The 22488-nt window shown below is 45.1% G+C and overlaps 1 protein-coding gene across 1 annotated transcript in view; it reads left to right on the top strand.

Moving 5' to 3' along the window:
• Positions 1-22117, top strand: part of LOC144138992 (uncharacterized) — a 44886-nt gene extending 22769 nt beyond the window's left edge. Inside the window, exons 5-6 of the mRNA XM_077671493.1 lie at positions 1786-1882; positions 22104-22117. Coding sequence (XP_077527619.1) covers positions 1786-1882; positions 22104-22117 — 111 coding nt within the window. The remainder of the gene's footprint in view (positions 1-1785; positions 1883-22103) is intronic.
• The last annotated feature ends 371 nt before the right edge of the window (positions 22118-22488 follow it).

The following is a 22488-nucleotide window of genomic DNA, read 5'->3' as shown; positions in this document are numbered from 1 at the left end:
GTGGGAAGCTGTCGAAAAACTTCTAAATACGTGCCAGTTAACGACTTCTAAATAAACTCGCTCATCTACCTGCCTAAAGACATGCGAAAACAAAGAAAAGTAGAGCACTGGGCAAGAAAAGCTACACTAAAATTGAAACGGAAGCCATGAGAGGATGAACAGAAGCGTTCCGCCCTGTTTTTGAAATGAAATCCCATGGGCTAAATATTTCGAATTCGCTTTGGTTTATCTGAACACGAAATGATTAGGGCTTTTTGAACAAGAACTTTTTGCAATAAACAAACAAATACCGTCTTAGTTCTGTGGAAAGCCTAATAAGAAAAAATACGTTGCATTTATGACAAGCTCGTTCCTGGGATGCTGGAAATTGTGGATATTTGCAGGAAGAAGGAAAAACCGGAACAAGTTAGCCTACAAAAGAAGCATTGGGAATAAATGTGCACCAGAGAAAAAAAACGAAAGTTGCGAAATGAAGCTGCCATTTAATGCCCTTCCTTGTACTCTCTCCATGTTTCTTCCAGTTAGGAAGTTAGGAATGCGATAGATAAAACATAGAAGAAGATAGACGGCATAGAGATCAGGATGGTACAGTTTAAGGCATTCAGAAAGACACGGAAGAGAGCTAAGATGGGCAACCTCAACGGTCTTAGTATTTATTTCAAGCATGTCATCCTCTACATCTAGTGGTTGGCCTGTCGTCAATATTTGAGGCGTTTTTTCAAAATGAGCCTGATCCAGAAAGCGAAACTAAATCGAATAAAACTCCAGTTACAAGAAAAACTTGGCAATTTTCCCCTAATAGAGGGGCGGTTAGAAAATAGTTGAGAGAAACCCTGCAAACGTGTATGCAGATCGTAGGCCGTATCGAAACTGAGCCAGGTCCTTCTGCTTCACAGATGAAAATCAGCCAAATTCTTTTGCTAGATGGGCGTTAGTTCTTGGCTTGACTGTTCAGACTGTTTTGTGGGTGTATTCGGAAGTTTTTTTTGCGCTTTTTGGGGCTGGTGTATTATGAATTCAGATGGCAATTAGGAGATCTGCGAGAGATCTGTCCCGAGATGTTAACGAGGAACGGAGTAAAAGAAGTGAACGAAATGAAACTCAGACCGAACTGAAATGAAACAATGATTTCATTTCGTATCACCCGTCCCTGCGAAGTAATTCTGGACAGGTTTATTTTTTACTCATACATTTATTTTAGTACTTAACTAAATAGCTCCCGCTTACAAGCCACGGCAAATCCCGGCTCCCCCCTCTCCGAGAGTACGAAGCGCTTCATTGAGGTGAAGAAAAAGATATGAGCATCCTTCTTGTGAAGCATTTTGGAAATTTGGAAATGTACCGTTTGTTGTCTACATGTTTCACAGGGACATGTTTAAATTAAAAAAACAATACCAAAAATGAGTCCTACCAACATGAGCTCCATTAGTGCAATAGTTGATGCGCTCGTCGAGTATTTTCGCTGATATACAAAAACGTGGAAGCTTTTAGTCACTGCTCATATAATGGGTCTTCTGAATACCAAATCTTCCCGTCTAAATAAAAATTGCGAAGTTTTACTAGTGACAAATAGCCGGAAAGCCTTAGTTAGACTCATAAATTTAGTCTTACGTTCATTAAGCTGCTTTCTTGTAGGGAACTGCAAAGGAGGCATGTAAGAAGCAAGGGGCTGACGTGTGACTCGAGTAGATGCGGAAAAGAAGGTCCATTAGCTGCACGCCTATGCATCACGCATGGTGTTGTGTTGCGGTTCAACTATAATACTAATATACATTTTTGTTGCAGTGCTTGGAAAAATCAGGAGGAATGTCAAGATTATTATTTCTATTGCTAAAAGGTTTTCACGATTTCGTCACGTTTTTGTCACATCGTATTCTAGGCCGTAAGTCCTTGTTTCCACCATGCATGTTGATTTTGAATTTGAACATAAATGTAAGTCTTGAATAACACAACAAAAGCGTAAGTAGAGGAAATGTTTCACGAAAGGCAGACGTTACTACTTGAGTAGTGTACAATGGTACAATGGTTAGTTTAGTCGAGCCAGACCACCAAAGTTTCACGCATATGGTCAGTGGAGACTTCTGTCCTAAAGTGCTATGGAAACACAATAAAACCCGGGTGGCTTTCATGGAACTACCCTTTGGTAACTTATTACAGTCCATACCAGCCCCGAATGCTGTTTTTAGCCGACAGAGTGATTTAAATAAAACTACAAAAGTTCGCGCTACATGGCAGTGACGCAAAAGGACGACAGTAAGGATGCCAACCGCGTGTCACTATTCAATCTGCAGGATCAAATAGAACTCCATACATATCTGAAGTCGCAAGGCGAATTTCTAGGCGGAGGCTCTTTCACAAACAAGCTTCTGTGGCGTTAAAGGGCCCAGGACAGAAATTATGTGGCAAGCACCCACAGCTTCATTTATGTTTATTAAAATTTGAAAAAAAATCAAGCACAATTTATCTTTATACATTGATACTATGTCGACAATATTGAAAGTCAAGGTGACAAAAATCTGTAGAGGCAGCTTGACGGGCCAGAGCGCCAATAGAGCTGAACAATCTACATAATTTTTAATGAATTCCCTATATTGTTCTTATTGAGACAAAGCAAGCTTGTTATTCAGCGTCAGCGATACTTTTATTTTGTCTTCATGGCCGCTTGAACTAGAAGAGAGCCCCGCACGGGGCACTTTAGTAATCTTGGTGACGGTATTGGCGACACCGTGGGACCGGAGCCCTAAACATAAGCTGGAACCAACCGTGGCGGTGTGTTGTAAGGTGAATGGTAGAAACCACAAACGGTGGCCGTCGGAGCCCAGGTCAATCTCCAGCGGAGGGGCTCCCTGCCTGTCTACCAGGCAGGGAGCTCCGGGACCTCTCTCGGTATCAGGCTAACCCGACTGAAGAAACTACCCCTGTCCCCTGTATTTTCTAACCTTCCCCCAAAAACGTGATCGGTCCCTGAAAAGGGGCCGCACCGAAGTATCTTTTCCTCCTTTGCGCACCATTTCGCTCCGAAACCCCGATAATTTCTCGCGTTTCCTGATCATGGAATCTCTTGATCACTTGAGCCCATCACTGCCCAGTCCGTGTCCGCTAACCACGGCTAACCACCCCGCTTAAACGTGCATGGTCGATGTTGACATCAAGATTACGCCCTATCGCAGTCTTAATAGCTGCCAGGGTATAATATATGAACTCGATCTAATAAATGAGACCGAAACAGATCTGCTCGAGCGCCTTAGTGACATGGGTGTCACGGCCGTGAGGCGGATCACCATAAGTCGAAACGACTAAGTAATACCGACCAAACACATAATCATGATATTTGTCCGCTCAACACTTCCCGAGTCGATCATTGCAGGCTTCATCAGACGTCATGTCCGAATGTACACACCAAACCCGCCCCGCTGCTTAAATTCTCAGCGGTTCTGGCACGGCATAAACTCTTTTCGCGGCAGACTGCCATGCGCTAAATGTGCAGCACAAGACCACCCGACAGATAACATCAACTCCACAATCTTCGATTGTGTATAATGCCAGGCACCTCATGCAGCTTTTTCCAGTGCTTGCGAGAAGTTCAAACAGAAAAAAATCAAATAATAAACTTGAACAGAGCATCACCTTCATAGAGGCGCGAAAGAAGTTCTCTTTCCCATTGGGGAAGTACGCCGACGCAGATCGGCGGGGGGCGGAGCGGCGTCTGCTTTTGGTGCAAACCGCGGTTTTGGTGCAAACCGCTTCTGTCGGGACCGGTGCCGCTCCCGCCCCTACCTCCCCGTCCTCCAGTGCATTGGAGGGTGCTGATGGGATGGATATCGGGGGCTGCACATCGGCCCCCAGCACCACCGCACCGTCCGTGCCACCTCTGGTGCTCCCGACCACCTCAGCGGTGGCGGCTCAAACGAAGGGCCACCAAAGGGGGGCCAAGTCCAGGGGGCCTGGTCCGTCGAGCATCCCTCTGACATCTGACGAGGAGATGGATGTCGGGCCGTTCCTGAGAGCAACGCAAAGCGCGGAGCAGCATTCGACGTCCAAGCCTACGGAAAGGCCCAGAAAGCCCAATCCCAGAATAACAGCCCCGAAAGACACCTCATGAACACACATACTCCTGTCAGTCTTAAATCTAAATAATGGGAACAGAAAACATCAATCAATTGAACTTCAGAGGCCTTCTTAATAATCTTGATGATGTGTATGAGATGCCGCATCAGCCAAGTGTAAAATGTGTTCAGGAAGCACATTTGAATTGCGATAACAAATTTTTTGAATAGTTTTATGGTATTCAGAAAGGACAGGGTTGGCTCCACACACTCTTCAGGCAGTGTGGCAATAATCGCCCGGAAATTCTTAGCATGCCACCCTATCACTTGGAACACTTTCCTTGAGGCTGTAGCAATTCGCATAAAATATTTAATAGTTTGATAACGGTATGCTCCATTTACATTCCTCCCAATTTTGCACTTTCGAGCTCCGATGTCGAGACGCTGGTTGACCAGCTGCCCGAACCATACATCCTCACAGGCGACCTTAATGCGCACAATTCTCTTTGTGGTTCTGCTCGCACGGATGCCCGAAGACGCCTCATTGAGGAGTTGTTAGCATCGTCAGGAGCATGCCTTTTCAACAAGAAACAACCTACACACTCTAACATAGGACACAATACATACTCTTATCTTTACTTGGCAACTGGTTCCGCAGTTCTCTTTCCTTGTCTTGAGTGGGGTGTGGGCACAGACCCGTATAGTAGTGTCAATTTTTCTACTTCCCTAACATATATAGGTACACGCCCAAGCAGCCCATCCTCCCATAAGAGGCTCAATGAAGCAAGAGCAAACTGGAATACATTTAAAGAGACATCTAAACTACAGCACACAGCCATAGCACACTTACACGTAGACAAAGCAGCCCAACTCCTCACGGCCCACATGCTCGATGCTTCCAGAAAGTCCATACCGCAGGCGTCAAGTGCGTCGCGCAACCAAAGGAGGCCCTGGTGGCAAGGAGGCAAGCGCTAGAGGCCCAGAACGCAGCGTGGGGTGTCCTTCGCCCGTACCCCACGTCGGATAGTCTCATTTCTTTTAAAGGGGCAAAGGCTTTTGGGAAATGCGTACGTCGCGAGGCGACAAGGGAGAGTTGGCGCGCCTTCCTCACTTCCATCAACTGATACACACACACACACAAAGGCTGGACACGAGTACGAAAGAAAACGAAAAGGACAACAGACACACAGCCTGCCCCTTTTAAGTATTGCAGGGGACACACTCGTAGACCAGGCTAACACACTCGCACAACACATCCAACACGTGTCCAGCTGAGCACACTACACTAACACTTTCCTGCAACACAAAACATCTACAGAGAAAAAGGCCTTACATGACAAAGAAAAATCAAAACTCTTGCAACTCTGAATTCACACTCTATGGGTTGAGGGCTGCCCATAGTACATGTAAACCTTCAGCTCCACGCGCAGATAAGATTACATACACGATGATACAACACCTACACCCAGACACTCCTGAGACACTCCTACATCTATACAACAAAATAAGGCTTTCGGGGCAGCTTCCAAGGTATTGGAGGGAGGCCATTGTAGTGGCTTTCCTGAAGGAAAGGAGGTACTAATCCTCTCCTGCCAGCTATCGACGTTTCTCCTTCACAAGCTGTCTGTGCAAGCTTCTCGAGAAGATAATAAACAGGAGATTCGTGTACTTCTTTGAGTACAATGGTCTTCTTGAGAGCTGCCAGGCAGGCTTCAGGGCGGGGCGATCCACCAATGATCAGTTGGTTGCATTGGAGCCCTACATTAAAGATGCCTGCGTACATGACCAGTATTGCATGACAGTATTTTTTGATATTGAAAGGTCATACGATACCGCACGGCGCTACGGCATTCTTAGAGACGTCAAATCCTTTGGTAGATCAGGCAACATCTGAACACTCCTTCCAGTTATCTGTCTGAACGAACATTTCATGCCAGAGTCAGTTCGACACTTTCAAACGTTCACGGGCAGGAAAATGGCGTGCCTCAAGGTGGCGTTTTGAGCTGCACCTTGTTTATAGTAAAGATGAACTCTCTCCGAAAGGCACTGCTGCAAACCATCTCCTTCTTGATGTATGTAGAGGACGTTGAAATATCTGTTCAGTAATGCAACATGTCTATATGTGAACGTCAGGTCCGGGTTAGGGTTAACAAACTTGCTCGCTGGGCAGACGAAAATGGGTTTAAACTTAATCCCTCTAAAAGTACCGGCGTTGTATTTTGAAAGAGACGAGGGCTGCAAGCCCACCCTAACATTAAGCTCCAAGGCGACTCGATTCCCGTAAAAAAGGTACACAAGTTTTTAGGTCTAGTCTTAGTTATAAAACTCACATTCATTCCATTTATCAAACAACTGAAGCATAAATGCTTCAAAACAATAAACATTCTAAACGTCCTCTATGGGGCCGATAAGCAACCCCTACTGCGTGTTTTACGAGTTTAGTGGGATCTCGTTTGGATATGGGAGTGTTGCGTATGGGTCAGCCATGAAAACAACACCTAATATGCTCGACACAGTGCTTAACTTGTGGCTTCGTCTCTCTTGCGGTGCAATCCGTACTAGCCCTGTCCAGTCTTTACGCACAGTGTAACAAATGGCGCTTATCACACCAGCGAACCTATGTTGACCTGTTACAAACCTTTAAAATTTTATCAATGTACAACCATCCTTTTTAACCAACCTGTTTGTAATGACACATCCACATCCTAGATCTTTTTAAATCGTGCAACCATTTCTGCACCTTTCTCACTCAGAGTCAAAGTGCAGGTGCCTGAACTGCGTGTCTCCTTTTTTGATACCTATAAAACGTCCTGTAGCAAGCTTTTACCCCCATGGCAAGTTCGTCCCGTGCTATGCGACTTGTCATTCGTAAAAATTCAGAAAAATCGAGTACCAAGAAGCGCAATTTTGCAGCATGTTTTGTTTTTACAGGAAAAATATCAGTGTGCAGAATTTTACAGTGATGCATCCAAAACATCCTCCAGCATGTCTTGTGCTGCACGGTTCCAAGACCCGTGTGTAGCAGGTGTGGGGGGCCTATCTGTAGTCCCCATCCTATTTACGTGCAATGCACTCGACACAACAAGACGCATACACTTAAGAGAGCAATACAGATAACAAATTCCGCTACACCCTTCTCGTTTTTGGGTAACAATGCAATGGTTTCGTGAAACGCATTTTTAAATATTTGTCTAATGTTAAGCTTCTAAACCTCATTTCCTATCATGGCTATTCAAAACTGGCCATATAATCTAACCATCACTATTGCCTTTATTTGATTTAACTATTATTCTGGCTTACACATTTTATTACCAACTTTTTTCTGTTATCAACTTTTGTTTGGCACTCTTTGCCCTAGCTGGCCTTGCGCCAAAAAATCCAACCGTCATCATTAACTAGGAGAGAGCTTGGCACTAGGATAGATGGGATGGCGAGCCTATATATTTATTTATTTTTTATTTTTTATTTGTACCCTAAAGGCTCACAGGCATTTCAGAGGGAAGTGGGTTACCAAGAAATTCATAAAACTAGTAGGCAGCAACAAAAGTAGCAGGCCGATAAGTACAAACTTGGATGGGCCGTAATAATACAATGTTAGGTAGTGCTGCACGAAACTGATGATTGTCTTCGATTGCGGCTTTTTTATAACAGACATAAAGAGAATGCCACAGAAATGGTCCATACAGCATCGTATGACCTCACGCGACATTGATCAACATTCTAAAGCATAACAAAAGGATAGCCTTCGCTTCACATATATAAGTGTCGCCTCGGAAGGAAACGTTGAGAACCGAACCGAAATTTTGAATAATGGTGTTGTCAAAGGCCGCTCCGGGTTCCCCGCACAGAATGAAAGGCTGCACTTTGTTAGGCAGGTTCCGCCCTTCCTGGTGGTCGCCGTCTCTGACAGCACCTGTTATGTGCTCACCAGCGTGACGTTTGTCAGTTCTCGCGCAGGCCGTCTAACGAAGGCGGTTTTGGCTGATGGTTTACTGGCCCGCAGTGTCGGGTGCTTCGCAGTGACCTGGAGGTGTGTATTCTTGTCGAGCGTCAGAAGTTTAATGCGGGTTCAGGTGTGTATGTCTACAGTAAGGTTTGAGACATTTAACTTCATTTAATTAGGGTCAATGCATCAAGAAGGGAGACGCCCATGGCTAATACGTTAGCCTAAAGACGCAATAATTGTTTTAGGGTGAGAGCCTCAAGTCACCCATTCTGAGAAAAGCCGTCAGAGTTGGGCGGTCACGAAAAATGGCATAAGAAATTGCAAACCGTAAGTATAGAAGCCCGGTTCTCCACAGCAGCAGCCCAGTCCTCTACCCACTCCACTATTTCCAGTGGTTATCAGCGGTAAAAGAAACAGTTTTAGCTAATGTTGGTTGTGTGGTTCTGATAAATAAAAATTAAGCAAATGAAAAACACCCTTTACGATGCGCTACGCTTGTAAGACACTACGTGCTTATTCCAAGAGATGGGCCACAAAATGGTCGATGACTAAAAGAATACAGGAACAGGAAAGAATGATCACAGTGTGCAAAATTCGTCTGGGGCAATTTAATATAATAAAGTTGAAATAAGAGTATAGCGAATTTGGGTCAGGGACTGGAACCATGGGCTTCCTGGTTGCAAAACGACGACATATTCACAACACTATTCCGAGTCTTTGTTTTTTTTAATGCGTGGAAATTATTGAAAAACTTTAGAAAAACTCAGACAAGACAATTAAGACACAATATAAACACTAAGAGACCGCCAAGGGCAAGAACATCAGTCTAACAAAGATCGGCGCCGTTTTAAAACTCAGGTAAGCAAACGCACGCATCCAATACAGGCAGCCACTCCGGTGGATCACTCTGCGCGTCATAAATGCTCCGCACCAATGTCGCCTGTTCCAGAAAAAGGCCCTTGGTCAGCCTAGGGGTTCCGCATACCGATCAGTCATGCGGCACTTGCACAAGCTAAGCAATTCTAGGGGACACAGACGTGATATGGAATCCGATCAACATCTTGACATGGCAAGAGGCGAATGGTGCACGTGGCGATGTCAGCGTCCTTTTTTAGTGTCCGCTGAACAATGTCCCAGAAGAACACAGCGTCGCGGTACAGCACAAAAAATTGATGAATTGTCTCGGTTTGATTGCATAGGCGACAATTGTCCGACCAAGGAATAAACATTCCCTTTTCGCGCCGCTAGTCTTAACTGGGAATGTGTAAGAATGAAGCTTGAAGAAAAAAACGTTTGTGCATTTGGCGGAATACGCATACTCATTACACGTTTTAAAACATTGTTTTTCTAATGCCCAAAGTAAGGCTGGTGATAAATAAGCCCCGGGAATATACTTTTAGTAAGAGGGCTCATCATAGGTTTCCGTGACACGCTGAAGAGGTAATCCAAGGAAAACCGCGCGGTGAGAAAGTAAAAGATTCCAAGTGCTCCTTAAAAAGAAACCCATGGAGGCTACGTATTAACTTCGCCCGTACATATAAGCAAAAAAGGCAAATGAAAACTTGAGCGCTTCTGAAGTACAGTTAGTAAAAGTGGGTGATCAACCAATTTTAGAAGAAAAAAACGATACACAAGTTGGCGCACAAACGTATGAGCCAAACAACCCCAGCACATACAGGAAAAAACAAGTTGTCCCTGCGCATAGGCTCCCATTGATAAACCCACACAAATGTTGCAAAAACTATTTGTCGGGCCTGAAATTTTGATCGCGCATAGTGAAGCACTTGAAAGAGATAAAGGAGATTATAGTTCAAAAGAGTCAACGAAAAGTCGCCCGGCGAGGGTGATTCATTTATGAAATACTAACAGGACCTCGCCTTGTCAAAAGCAAATATTATATTGTTTAATTTTTTTTGTTAAAGCGAGTGCCTGTTTGTATTTCGGGAGCTTAGTAGCAAGGGAAACATTACACACTCCTGTACGTGCAAACACAGAGAGGTCCCGCCCATTCCATGACTGCGGTGCGCGCTTAACCTGCGTGAGTGCTGACGAACAATGACGCCCTTGGTTCCGTATTTGATGCAAAGGCACGCCGAGGTACTGAAGTGGGGCGCTATCCCAAATAACGCCTTCGAATCTTAATGGTTTCGTTACCCATTTTCCGATAGAGAATCCCTTAGTTTTTTCCATGCTAACATCCGCTCCCGACATATCAGAGAACTGCTTATTCACTGTAAGGGCTTCATGGACACTCCTTTTGGCAGCGAAAAAAATACGCTATATCATCAGCATAAACAAGCACTTTAACTTGGCACGATTGTAAGAAAAACCCTTCACTCCTTGTCTCTGCTGAACGCTGAGACAAAGAGTCTCGAGGTACAATGCGAACAGAAACGGTGACAGGGGAGGGCCTTGTCTGACAGACTTCTTGATTGCAATCGGCTTATACAGAATACGGTTGACGATAAGCTGTGGAGTGCCCTGATTACAGCACAGCTTGATGCCCTTATACAACAAGTCACGTAAGTTGGGTGGTGCCAGGAGTTTGAAAAAGGAATCCCGAAAAACCCGATTAAACGCTTTTGCAAGGTCAATTTGTATTAGGGCCACTTGATCTACTGAACCAGACGCGCACTAAAAGACAGAACGAGCAACATGAATGTTTGCGTGAATACTCCGGACTCGAATACCGCAAGTTTGTTGGAACCGCACTAAACTAGTGATTACAAATTGAAAGTGCCTAAGTGGGGTGGAGGAAGAGTCGGACAGCAGGCAGTCTATATGCCTCGAGCGCTGCCTGGAGGGGCGCCATTGAAATCCCCTTAGCGGCCCGTTTCGAAAGCCGTCCCGGGAGACTCTGGCCCGCTCCCCACTGTCGCCGCTGCGTTTGCGACACGTTCACGACTGAGATTTACCGTTTGTATGCGTTGGAAATACATGTTTATGTCGAGCAGTCACTCCGCTCACAAATGCGGCGTATTTACGAGAGTGTAAATAGTTCTGACGCGATGTTATCGCGGTATATTAGGTCATTATAAGCGGCAGGCGTGTGTCACAGGCCGACGTCGTGAAATCGGCATATGCGTGGAGCTGATTGTAATTCCAGTGGCCTGAAACTTACTAAAAGTATCTCGGTAGCATTGTTTCTTCAGATGGTCATGCTGCGGCTATACACTATGATGTAAACCGGTTTTGTGTGCTTACATAATCTTGCGGTGCACTCATACCTGACAGTACGCCAGTTAAGCTTGCCAATATCATGCCTCAGATATTGATCACTACCCTGGACAAGCCAATGTGGCATAAATGTCATGAACATTGTAGAAAATAAGTACAACAGATAACAGATAAGTACAACAGTACAAAAAATTGATGCTATGCCATCTTGTCGCGAGGTCAGCGCCCGCAGTCGATCATCCGCTGATATATCTTCCGCGAACAGCGCGGAGACGGGCTTGTAGAGTAATTCGTGTCCGCGGCTAAACGCTGCTTCGAAACATCGTCGTATGATATAGGGAGCCTACAGAATCTAGCACAAACTGAAATCAGAGGGCCTTACCAGATACCGCTCTTTTACCCACACCTTTTATCGCTTGTGAACTTACTGTATATTTACTGCATACTTCAAAAAAAATGCGTACGGCGAGTGATCAGTCGCAAAACAACAGGAAAGAGAACGTGTAACTTGTGTGTGATTACTAAAACGTTCATTCTTGATTTCCCTCCGCACTTGTACACAACGATAGTTAAGCGTCCCCCCTGTCCCCTATGTCTTGATAAATATCAGTGCCTTTCGCATCTAGTTGGTCTAATGCGCACCACCTTGGTTACGTTTCGACAAATGCCTTTAGGATTTCCGAAGCTGCACTTGGTTTTCTTCATTTCCATACAAGCTGTTCTGCTTCTTTCAGACTTGGCACACCATTTCTTTTTCCGTTGTTTTATAAGCTTTCTTTGGTCTTTGCTATAAGACGTGAGTGGGCATATATTTAACGAACCACAGCCTTGGAATATACTCAACATTTGTGCGTGGCCTATATTCTTATAAAAGGCATTAGTTATTGTCCGGGATTGGGTAATCACATCCCGGAAACATATTTTTCTACAACGTATATATTCGAAACGGAGCCGCATTTGTTGTCCGCGTTGCAAAACGAAACTAAGCTCTCAATGTGCCAGTATCAGGTCTAAACGAGGCGACAGAAGAATTCTACGGGGCGCCGTCAAAACAGCACATGAAGAAAGGGCACGCGCAGAAGATCACCGACATAACAGCCCGGCGTCAAAAGGGCACGCGCAAAACAGCACGAGAGAGAAGTGCACGGCGTCAAAAGGGCACGCGACAAAACAGCCCGAGACAGAAGTCCATGCGTCAAAAGCGCACGCGACAGAAGGGTAGAGCGACAAAACAGCACAGCGTAAAACAGCACAGCGACAGAAGGGCAAGCTTTTATGGAATGACTACCTACGTAATGTAATAAATAAAGCCCGAACATTTTAGAAAAAGGAACGGAACGTAAAGAGAAATTTGGAGAGAGCATTTTGCGTCCTCTATAATGCTTGTATACGTGTTACAATCTAAACAATCGCCCTGTTAGGCATTCCATAAAATCGTGCCCTTCTGTAGCTGTGCTGTTTTGACGCTGTGCAGTTTTGTCGCTGTGCTTTTCTGTCGCGTGCGCTTTTGACGCCGTGCACTTTTGACGCCGTGATGTTACGTCGGTGCTTTTCTGTCGCGTGCCCTTTCGTCGTGTGCTATTTTGCCACCGCCTTGCAGAATTCACTTGTGGCTGGAGTATTCGGCAGTGACAGTGGTGGTACGCTGCGGCCGTCGCCGACGCCCCTAAGAGCGGCGTACAACTTTGCAAAAAGAACTCTAGCAAGACGTAGCTGCTTTTTAAGTGCCCTTAACCTACTATTTGCTTACAGAATTACCAAAACAAGTTTAGGGTGCAGAAAGGTGTTTAGGGTGCAGAAAGGCACAATGAAGCGAAAGAGAACCAGAAGACTGCGTCAGCCTTTATTAGCCACACAGCGCTATTTCCCTAAGCGTCGCGGAGAAGCGGTGGCAGGGGGCGCAGTGATCACGGAGCTCGAGGTGTATGGGGCTCTGGCATGGAGGAAAAAAAAGCTTTTCTTTCCTCCATGGGCTCTGGGCACGGCCATGTTGGCCGGCGTGTCGTCATTCGCCATGGCTCGCCTTTTAGAAGTCGTTTCCGCGGTGGCCTTCGCTGGCGCCTGTGCGCAGCGGTGAGCGCCGGAGCGGCTCGTTCGGCGAATTTGACAACTTTTGTAGCGTAAGCTACACTGGCCGACGTTGAGCAGTTTCGCGTGGGCCTTGAAGGACCGTGCTGTGCAAGCGCAAGGAGCATTGGATTGTACTGGATTGGATTTAATTGGATTGTATTTGGTTTGGATTGGACTGGATTGGATTACATTGGATGGTATTCAATCCAATCCAATTGGAGTACGGGTGTGTAGAATATTGGGTATGCACATTCGGTGGTCTGCGCATTTCAGAGGAGTAACGTCATAGCCGTAGCAGACGCACTGGCGCCGGCGCGTGTCCAGCTGTGTGCCTCCGTTGCGCAGTAGTCAAGCAGTCCAGTCTGACGCTGCGCCAGAGCCGCTTGATTGCCGTTTCGCGTGGATCCTGGAGAGCCGTGCAGTGCATGCGCGAGGAGCAGTGACTGGACTGGACTGGACTGGACTGGACTGGACTGGACTGGATTGGACTGGACTGGATTTGAGTGGATTAGAAATAGTTTTCGCCGCAGTAAGCATGATAACCAGCTAATCCTGGACGACCAAGAAACCTAAGAATAACCAGCTGAACCTTACCTCACGCTACGTATATCTTGGCATAGCCGAGCTAAGCCACTGCTAATTTTTTTAGTGTTCTTACGAATGCGGGCTGGTTGCATACCTATAGGTAGGGTGCGTCAACATTGAGAGATTACTTAGTCACAAATATCGCCAATAAAGGTTGTTTGAGCGCCCTTTTGATTGGTGTTCGTCACCTAGTTTACTGTTCACGGGTTACGTACAAATACAGCTGTAAATAAAGATGGCTTTAGGTCATATTTCTACGCACTAGAGTAACACGATAAAATCCTTAAGGCTTTAAGATCTTGTAATAAAACACAAATCTACATGTACTAGTAATGTTGTAAGGCTTTTTTAGAAAGCATTCCTTTCCGGCATACGCCGAAATGGTGGCCCGTGGACGCACTATATTATGTATATGAATGGCTATAAAACAAAAAACGTGCATGGGTGCGGATGTTGTGTATTACTCTACCTATTCTCCATTTTTCGACATACCAATGAAAAAGCTGCAGCGCTCAGCGTATAATTGTCAGAGGACGTGGTCGTCCTTGTGTATACGGCTTCCGCATTATCAGCTGCTGCCTGTTCAGTATGTGCTAACTTGCGGCTATGGAAACACACACGTTGAAATTTTCGTATGACGCTTACAGTGGACGGGGAAATCGCATATGCGTGGCTATTAACGCTAGGGGCGGTCCCGCGCGAACGGCGAAATAATACTTAGCGCGTACACTGAAGTTCATACGCGCTGAAATCAGGTGATCGAGCGTTGTTAACACATACAAATATTTCCCGAGCTTGCACATAAGGCTCCGAGCGTGATCCTTTTTGGCATTCATATATTCTGCACTACATGCTTGGTTTGGCAGCACATGCGACCTAACATTTTTTTGATGTGTTGAGCTTTCATTTTTACTGATGGGTTCATGCATTACATTTGTCAGATTTGCTGCAGCAAGTTTTTTATGCCAGACCTAATCGCTTGACTGCGATAATCATGTGCGACCCTGATTGGAACCGTACATAGGATTTATTTAGAGAGTTAAAGTGGCGAACTTTCATTTCATGCAGCTTCAGTCGTGAATCTGCATTGAACTACGCTGAAAATGTACCGCTAGAATAATCTATTTCAAATACCTGTGGAGCTAAACTCATCGCTCAAGATTTTAGAAAGTCCACGAGAGAGCCCTTCGCAAAGTACGTGATGATCACCGAGTCAGCATACGTCCCGAGCCGCAGTTGTAATCGATAACGTTTTTTTCTCTGCTTTTGTACACTTCGTCTGATCTACCTGTTGTAACAAGCGCGACACATGGGGCCTACGAAGGGAACCTGAACTGTTGGGAGCGAACGAATGAATCACGATTCCTGGTGCCGCGCCGGATGCTTCCCATGTTTCCGTACAGTGGAGCGCTTCCGCGAACGTTCTGTTCCATTTCGCGACCACCAACATGAGCTCCGACTGCGTCATCATTATTAAACTATGGCTTTGCTTTGTGCCTAACCCATTTTGCTAGTGACGCACTTGGGGCGGGCAACAAAGGTGTATGGCAAAAGAGAAACTAAAAAAGACACGTAGTGGTCAGTGGCCCTCTGGCTAAGGGGGGCCTAACTGCTCGCAGTAAACGGTCTATATGTAGAAGAAGACAAAGGCACAGGTGTAATAGGATGAACATAAAATAAAAGGACACTTTCTGAAATCGAATGAATAAGGATTTGTCATTCAGCACATCGTAACGCGTCCTCAGGTTATCATCATCATCATCATGAACTACCTACTCAGGCCCAATGTAGGTGCAGGCGTCTTCCATTGACTTCTAACCGCTTCTGTGCTGCGCCTCTCAAGTCCACTGTTGACCACCAAATTTGCCTATATCCTCCCTCCACAGTGTTGTTGGCCTTCCCCATTCTTCTGCAGCCGTCCCTTGGTATCCAATCTGTTACCTTAATTGTCCACCGGTTGTCGGTTCATCTCACGACATGGCCAGCCCAAGTCCGTTTCTTTTTCTTTACTTCAACTATGATGTCACCTACTGGAGTTAGTTCCCTGATCGAGGAAGTTCGTTTTGATGTCGCAATGTGTTTCTTCTAATATTATTTGTTCCATGACCCGTTGAGACGATCTAAGTTTGCTTTGCATTTGTTCAGTGAGGTGCGAAGTTTCAGCTCCGTGTGTCGTCACCGGCAGCATGCACTGGTTGTGCGATGACCAGCACATTATGGGTTTCACAGGGTATTCCAGGAGCTTGCAGTCGCGACCAAAACAAAAAAACATACGCTAAAGCCGTGGTAGAAGAAAAGGAAGACACTCCCAATGAACACGACTCCCAAACTGGGCCAGCTCTCTTTGAAAGAAGAGCACAATCAAGAACCCCCTTCGGAAGAAGAAAGTCGTAAAGATATCACCCCCGACACCAGTCAAGAAGAGACTGGTCCAAGTCTCAAACTCTACACTACTCAAGATCAGCCTCAGCTAATCGCCAGAAAATCCCATAAGCATAGCGTTGAAGATGCACCTCTACGAACAGCACAGCCGCGGAAACAACCGAACAGAAGCCGAGAGACGGCGACCAATCGGTAAACTTTGCCGGTGCTTCTTCCGCTTAACTCCACAAAATCCCCCCCCCACCCCCCCAATTATACCCCCGCCCCCCACCACGATCTAGCGAAAGAAGTGGATATCATCAGAGCCGAAATCCTTCTCAGGCAGAAAAATCAGACACTAAGACAATGGGATAGATACCGCCGAAGCCAAATTGAAAATTTACAACAGGACGAATCGGGGTCGAATCCGCCAGCTCCCAAGAACCGAGCGACCACTGAAACAGCATCACCGACAAACATTGCGCACTCAGCCCCAATAGAACAAGAAAGGAGACTTCACACCTTAGGCACAACGCGTCATCGACTGCGGAACACATCACACAGTTACACGGCGAGGCGAAGGAAATCAAGAAACCCACTTCGCATTGCCTTAACTCCGTCCGAGGAGAGTTGCACACTTATATACAAGGTGGTTTAATCACAGTAAGCAACCGGGGAGCACAGGTACGCCAAATAAATATTCACTAGGGCGAACAACTCTTTAGAAAACCTGGTAAAGTGCGAATTTGGCAGTAGAATTGCCGGTGCTTCAAGCGGAAAAGAACAATTTACAATTGCATATACAAAGTGTGGGAACGCCTCTTAAAATAGTAGCGCTACCGGAAACCGGCACAACAGTTAAGATTAAGGGGGTAAAGGCCTCTCCATACGCGGATTACCCTAGAACGGCAGCCTTGGTAACGGAAGCCCACAGAACCCAATATGACAGCGTAAAATTCTATCGTGACCTATAAAACAACCGGGGAGAAACCAAACTTTGCACACTCAACTTATATATAGTACCCCGAAGGCTAGACACCATATATTTATTCGTTTATATTTACTACGTTCATCTTAAGATGAAGGTTTTGGAATACCAACTAGCCCGAACGCAAGTCCTTCTTTGTATGTATTCGATACGAAAGCATTCGATACGGTAGATCATTCAATTCTTTTGCATAAATTAAAGCTCTACGGTATACGTAATCAATCCTATGAATTATTTTCTAATTACATCAAAAACAGACAGCAGGCTGTCATGATGACCGATATTACTTCCACACTGCAATATCTGAACACAGGGGTGCCGCAGGGATCGGTTCTCGGGCCGCTGTTATTTTCACTTTACATCAACGACTCACCTCATGTATTAAGTTCTTCCAAAATTATTATGTATGCCGATGATACAGCATTATTATGTACGGCCGACAATGTTTTTGAATTACAAACACAAGTAAACTCAGAATTGAAAAAAAAAAATTCCCAGTGGTTTTTTGGTAACAGATTGACGGTTAATGCCAATAAAACGAAGTACATTATATTTCATTCCCGCAGGAAATTAATTAGTTATGAAGATCTTCAGATTAAAATTGACAACTGCTTACTGAAACGTACGGGTACGCTTAAATACCACGGGATTATACTAGATAATCACTTTCACTGGGCAGGTCAAATAAATGCCGTCGGTGTAAAGCTGGCTTCCGGCTGTCACGCGCTTTTACAAGCTAGAGGCTACTTCGATAAAAGCATTCTGCGGGCGCTTGACTTCACATTCATCAATAGCCATTTAGCACACTGCATGGAATCGTGGGCCTGGGCTTATGATTCTTATCTGGATCCCCTTCGGAGGTTACAAAAGCGTGCCATAGGAATAATATTAACAGTAACCACAACGAGCCAAGCCGGCCGTTATTTCGATCGCTAGAAATACTACCCTTCGATCTTTTGCGTGAATACAAGACGACTGTTTGTGTTAATAATATTGTAAAATACAATAACCCATTTGATGTCTCATTATTTTATTCCTCTTCTCGCCCTTCTAGAAGTGTCACGTTCATTAACTTTAACTTGGCCCCAAGAAATAACGTTTATGGGGAGATATTATTGCAATTCACAGGGATAAAGATCTGGAATAGTTTGCCCACTGAATTGATTTGATTTTGATTGATTGATATAGGGTTTAACGCACCGACGCAACGCAGGCGATGAGGCGCGCCGTAGTGGCGGGCTCCGGATTAATTTTGACCACCTGTGGATCTTTAACGTGCGCCGAAATCTCGTACACACGGGCGTTTTTGATTTTCGCCTCCATCAGAAAAGCGGCCGCCGCGGCCAGGAATCGAACCCGCGACCTTTTGCTCAGCAGCGCACCCACTGAATTGAAGAGATCACACAATGCTGCGGTAAAACTAAAAAATCAATTCTTGACCAGGCTGTAACTGCTTCTCTTTTTTTGGTGGTAAACGCTTATATCTGTATAATTATACACTGGTGAATCTTGTAAACCTAGCCTTTTTTTCTCTTTCTAAAACACGTGATAGTTATAGTGTTTTTTGTATTTTAACTGATGTTTTTGGATGTGTCCCCAAAGTGATCTGTCATAACTTTTTGATTGTATGCTCACGTGTAGTTTTGTTTTTTGTGACCCGATTGTTTAAGGAGAGAGACGTCTCTACTCTGTAAATGAGTATGCTCATAATTACGTGGAAGTATATGTTTACAGTGTCTGTATAGCTACATCTGTATTATGTGTAATTGATATTTCCCGGTTCTGTCCATTACTTTTCTTATTGGACCCTGCACTAGCCTCTGGCTATGGGTCCAATCAGTCTTTGTAAACTTCATGTGACAAATGCTAATAAAAATTCAATCAATCAATCATTACCGCAAAGACGCGAGACCGCAAGCACCCGTCCTTGTGGGAGACTAATGCACATCAAATAGCATGAAGGTACCAAACATGCAATTCTAAAAGACGCGACCTCTGTAATCAGGCTCAAATACATTACCTCAAGCTAAAAACCAAAGTGAACATGCCGACGAAAATCGGCAACAGTGTACAGCAAGATTCCACCCCCAACCTCGAAGTCACACTCCACATAGCGGAGGCCACTTGGAATGTAACAGACACATCCCTAGGTAGCGATCACTATATAAGACAAAAGGTACTGATGGTAACACACAAACTCAGAGACACTTGTAGGCTCGTAAAGATTCCACAATCGAGCGATGAAGATAACATCATTCAGAATATTATAGACAAATTATGGGTAGAACAGCCCTAGAAAAATGTGAAAGCCGCCACAAACGACTTGGATCTGGAAATACCCTGTGAAACTGTTGACCGACAATTTCACCACATGTAGGAAGCCGACAAGAGCATATTTATAAGATTGCGGGAAACAGAAACAATCGTAAACGCAGCATTAAACTATCTCAAATTGATAAATACATAAAAAGGCATTACGTCTATCCGATTCGCGTTCGCCAGACTCCCAGGAACCAGGTCAGTCTCCGCCGCGGGAAGAAAATAAGCTGCGGGTTTACAGAACAATGCTACGGTATCTGCCCCCGGGCCACTTTTTATTTTCCTCTTTCTTCGTTGGCCACTGGCCCCGCCGCGAAAGAATTCTAATTCCGACGCTTCTAGAGCGTGTTAATCACCCGACGTGTAGTTAAAAGACAAGGAGACACAATCTCTCCAATGTTATTCGCGGCATATTTACAAGAAGTATTGAGAACATTGGATTGGGAACAGGTGGGAGTAAGGGTTAATAGAGAATACCTCAGTAACCTAAGATTTGCTGATGACGTTGCCTTGCCAAGTAACTCGGGGGACGAATTGCAAAGCATGCTTTCTGCACTAGACGAACAGAGTAGAACCGTGGGCCTGAAAATTAATATGCAAAAAAACTAAAGTAATGATCAATCACCTCGGGACAGCACAGCAGTTTGGGATAGGGGGCCAGGTAGTGGAAGTGGTAACTGAATATATATCTACTTAGGCCAAGTTGTGACCCCGGATCCCAACCCTGAGGCAGAGATAATTAGAAGGATCAGACTGGGGTGGAGTGCATACGGCAGATATTCTCAGATAATGAATAGCAGCCTACTATTGTCTCTGAAGAAGGAAGTGTATGACAGCTGCATTTTACCGGTACTACCTACGGGGCGGAAACTGGGAGGCTCCCTAAGAGGCTTCAACTTAAATTGAGAACGACTCAGAGGGCAATGGAGCGGAAAATGATAGGTGTAACATTAAGGGACAAGAAGGGAGTGGAGTGGGTCAGAAACCAAACGCGTGTTAAGGACATACTTGTAGAAATTAGGAGGAAGAAATGGACGTGGGCAGGGCATGTAATGCGCAAGCAAGATAACCGTTTGTCATTAAGGGTAACAGAGTGGATCCCTAGAGAAGGCAAGCGTAGCAGGGGGCGGTAGAAAGTTAGATGGGCTGATGAGATCAAGTTTGCAGGGATAAATTTGTCACAGTTGGCACAGGACCGGGCTAATTGGAGAATAATGGGAGAGGCCTTTGCCCTGCAGTGGGCGTAGATAGGCTGGTGATGATGATGATGATGACGACGGCTATCCCAACATCAATGGGAAAAAATTTGCGATCAAATAAAAGAGAACGTGAGTATTTGTAGAACAAAAACTCCTCAGACATCTCCTCGGCCGAGGACATACCAAAACAGACGAGCGACACTGACTGAAATAATCCAAACTTTCCAAGCAATGCGGAGACTTGATCGAACAAGTCAGGAAAACCTATGTTTCCTCTGAAATCTTAAACCCCCTTTCTCTGTAAAGAGGGCAACCAAATTCTATGATGGGCAGGGAAATAACCAAGGCAGAAGTACTTGGGGCAATACAAACTTTGCTTAGGGTCGCCCCCTGGCCAAGAAAAAATAATCAACAAGATGTTGGAGAATCTAGGCGACGAGTCGAATATTAACACCAGCAAGTTCTTCAACCAGTGTTGTAAAGAAGGCATCATCTGTCAGGTTTGGAAGCAATCAAAGGTTTTTATTCTCGACAAATCCTTAAATTTGAAAAGGAAAGACAAATCCCTTCACATTATGTTTGAAAAGGTGAATAAAACATACCATCATGGCAAAACTTATAAAGCAAATTCAGGACGCAAAACAACTCCCACACACAATGACAGGCTTCAGAGCACGGCTGTCTAGGCAAGATATCACCCTCCAGCTATCTCATGACAATAATGGCATTGTAACCACTTTAGATAGCCTAGACACGGAGGCAATCTTGGAACTATATGTGGCTAAGGCTTTTGATAATGTCCCCCACAATGCCATCATGAAAGGCAGCGGGCGGGGCACCCAACCCAGAACCCGCGCCTACAAATGCACGAGGAACGTCTTTACAAGCAGAACGGTTAAGATAGGAAGCCTCCCCTTGAATACTATTTCACTTTCTGGAATGGGAGCACCGCCAATGGCAGTGCTGTCAGCGCTCCTATTTAACCTGGCAATACAGAACATCTCCAAAAGGTTAAATTTGATCCCTTCCCTGAAATTCAGTTTCTACGTAGACGGTATCACCCTGTGGATGAGAAGCGGTAGCAACTCATACACTGAGAAAACGTTGCAAACAGCTTCACCGGTGGCAGTAGAAGCAGAGAAGGTAAGGTTATCATGTTCACCCAGTACTTCTCAATTCCTGCTAATCATCTGCCTTAATGAAGAAACCACAAACTTCGCGACATTAAAATACACATCCAAAAGTCAATTCTAGAGGTCCTGTGAGTGAAAACCCAAGGCTGTACAACCTATTGCATTAGCAGGATAAACTATTATTCTATGTAAGCCGAAGCAACACATAACTAAAATTGAATAAGTTAATAAGGAAAGTATGTAAATCCGCACTGTACCTGCCCCTGTGCACCTCCGCAGCCACACTCATCTGACTAGGAGTTTACAGTGCCGAAGAACTTATAGAAGATCACTTGTTAAATCAACACGCTCCAGTATCCCAAACCGCAACAGGAGTACACCTCCTGTACAACTTGGGAATCACACATTCTGCTCAACGATCTGGCGATTTCTCGATACCGCATGACGCACGGTAATCTAATTATTCCAATACCAGGAAACATGCATCGTATACACCACGTAGAGCGAAGGGAAAAAAAAGAGCGCGAGCTCTGCAGAGCAGATTTGGTAGCGAGCCAAATGCCGTGTATGTTTTTGCAGCTGAATATAGACATCACGAGGCGTACCAGATTGCCGCAGTTAACGCTTGAGGATCTCCTTTAAATACCGCAACTACCATGGCCCT

Source organism: Haemaphysalis longicornis, unplaced genomic scaffold, assembly GCF_048455015.1.
Source record: "Haemaphysalis longicornis isolate Haplotype H1 unplaced genomic scaffold, Haemaphysalis longicornis Haplotype H1 scaffold_5, whole genome shotgun sequence".
Taxonomy (NCBI): domain Eukaryota; kingdom Metazoa; phylum Arthropoda; class Arachnida; order Ixodida; family Ixodidae; genus Haemaphysalis; species Haemaphysalis longicornis.
This window is presented reverse-complemented; position numbering and strand designations above follow the sequence as displayed.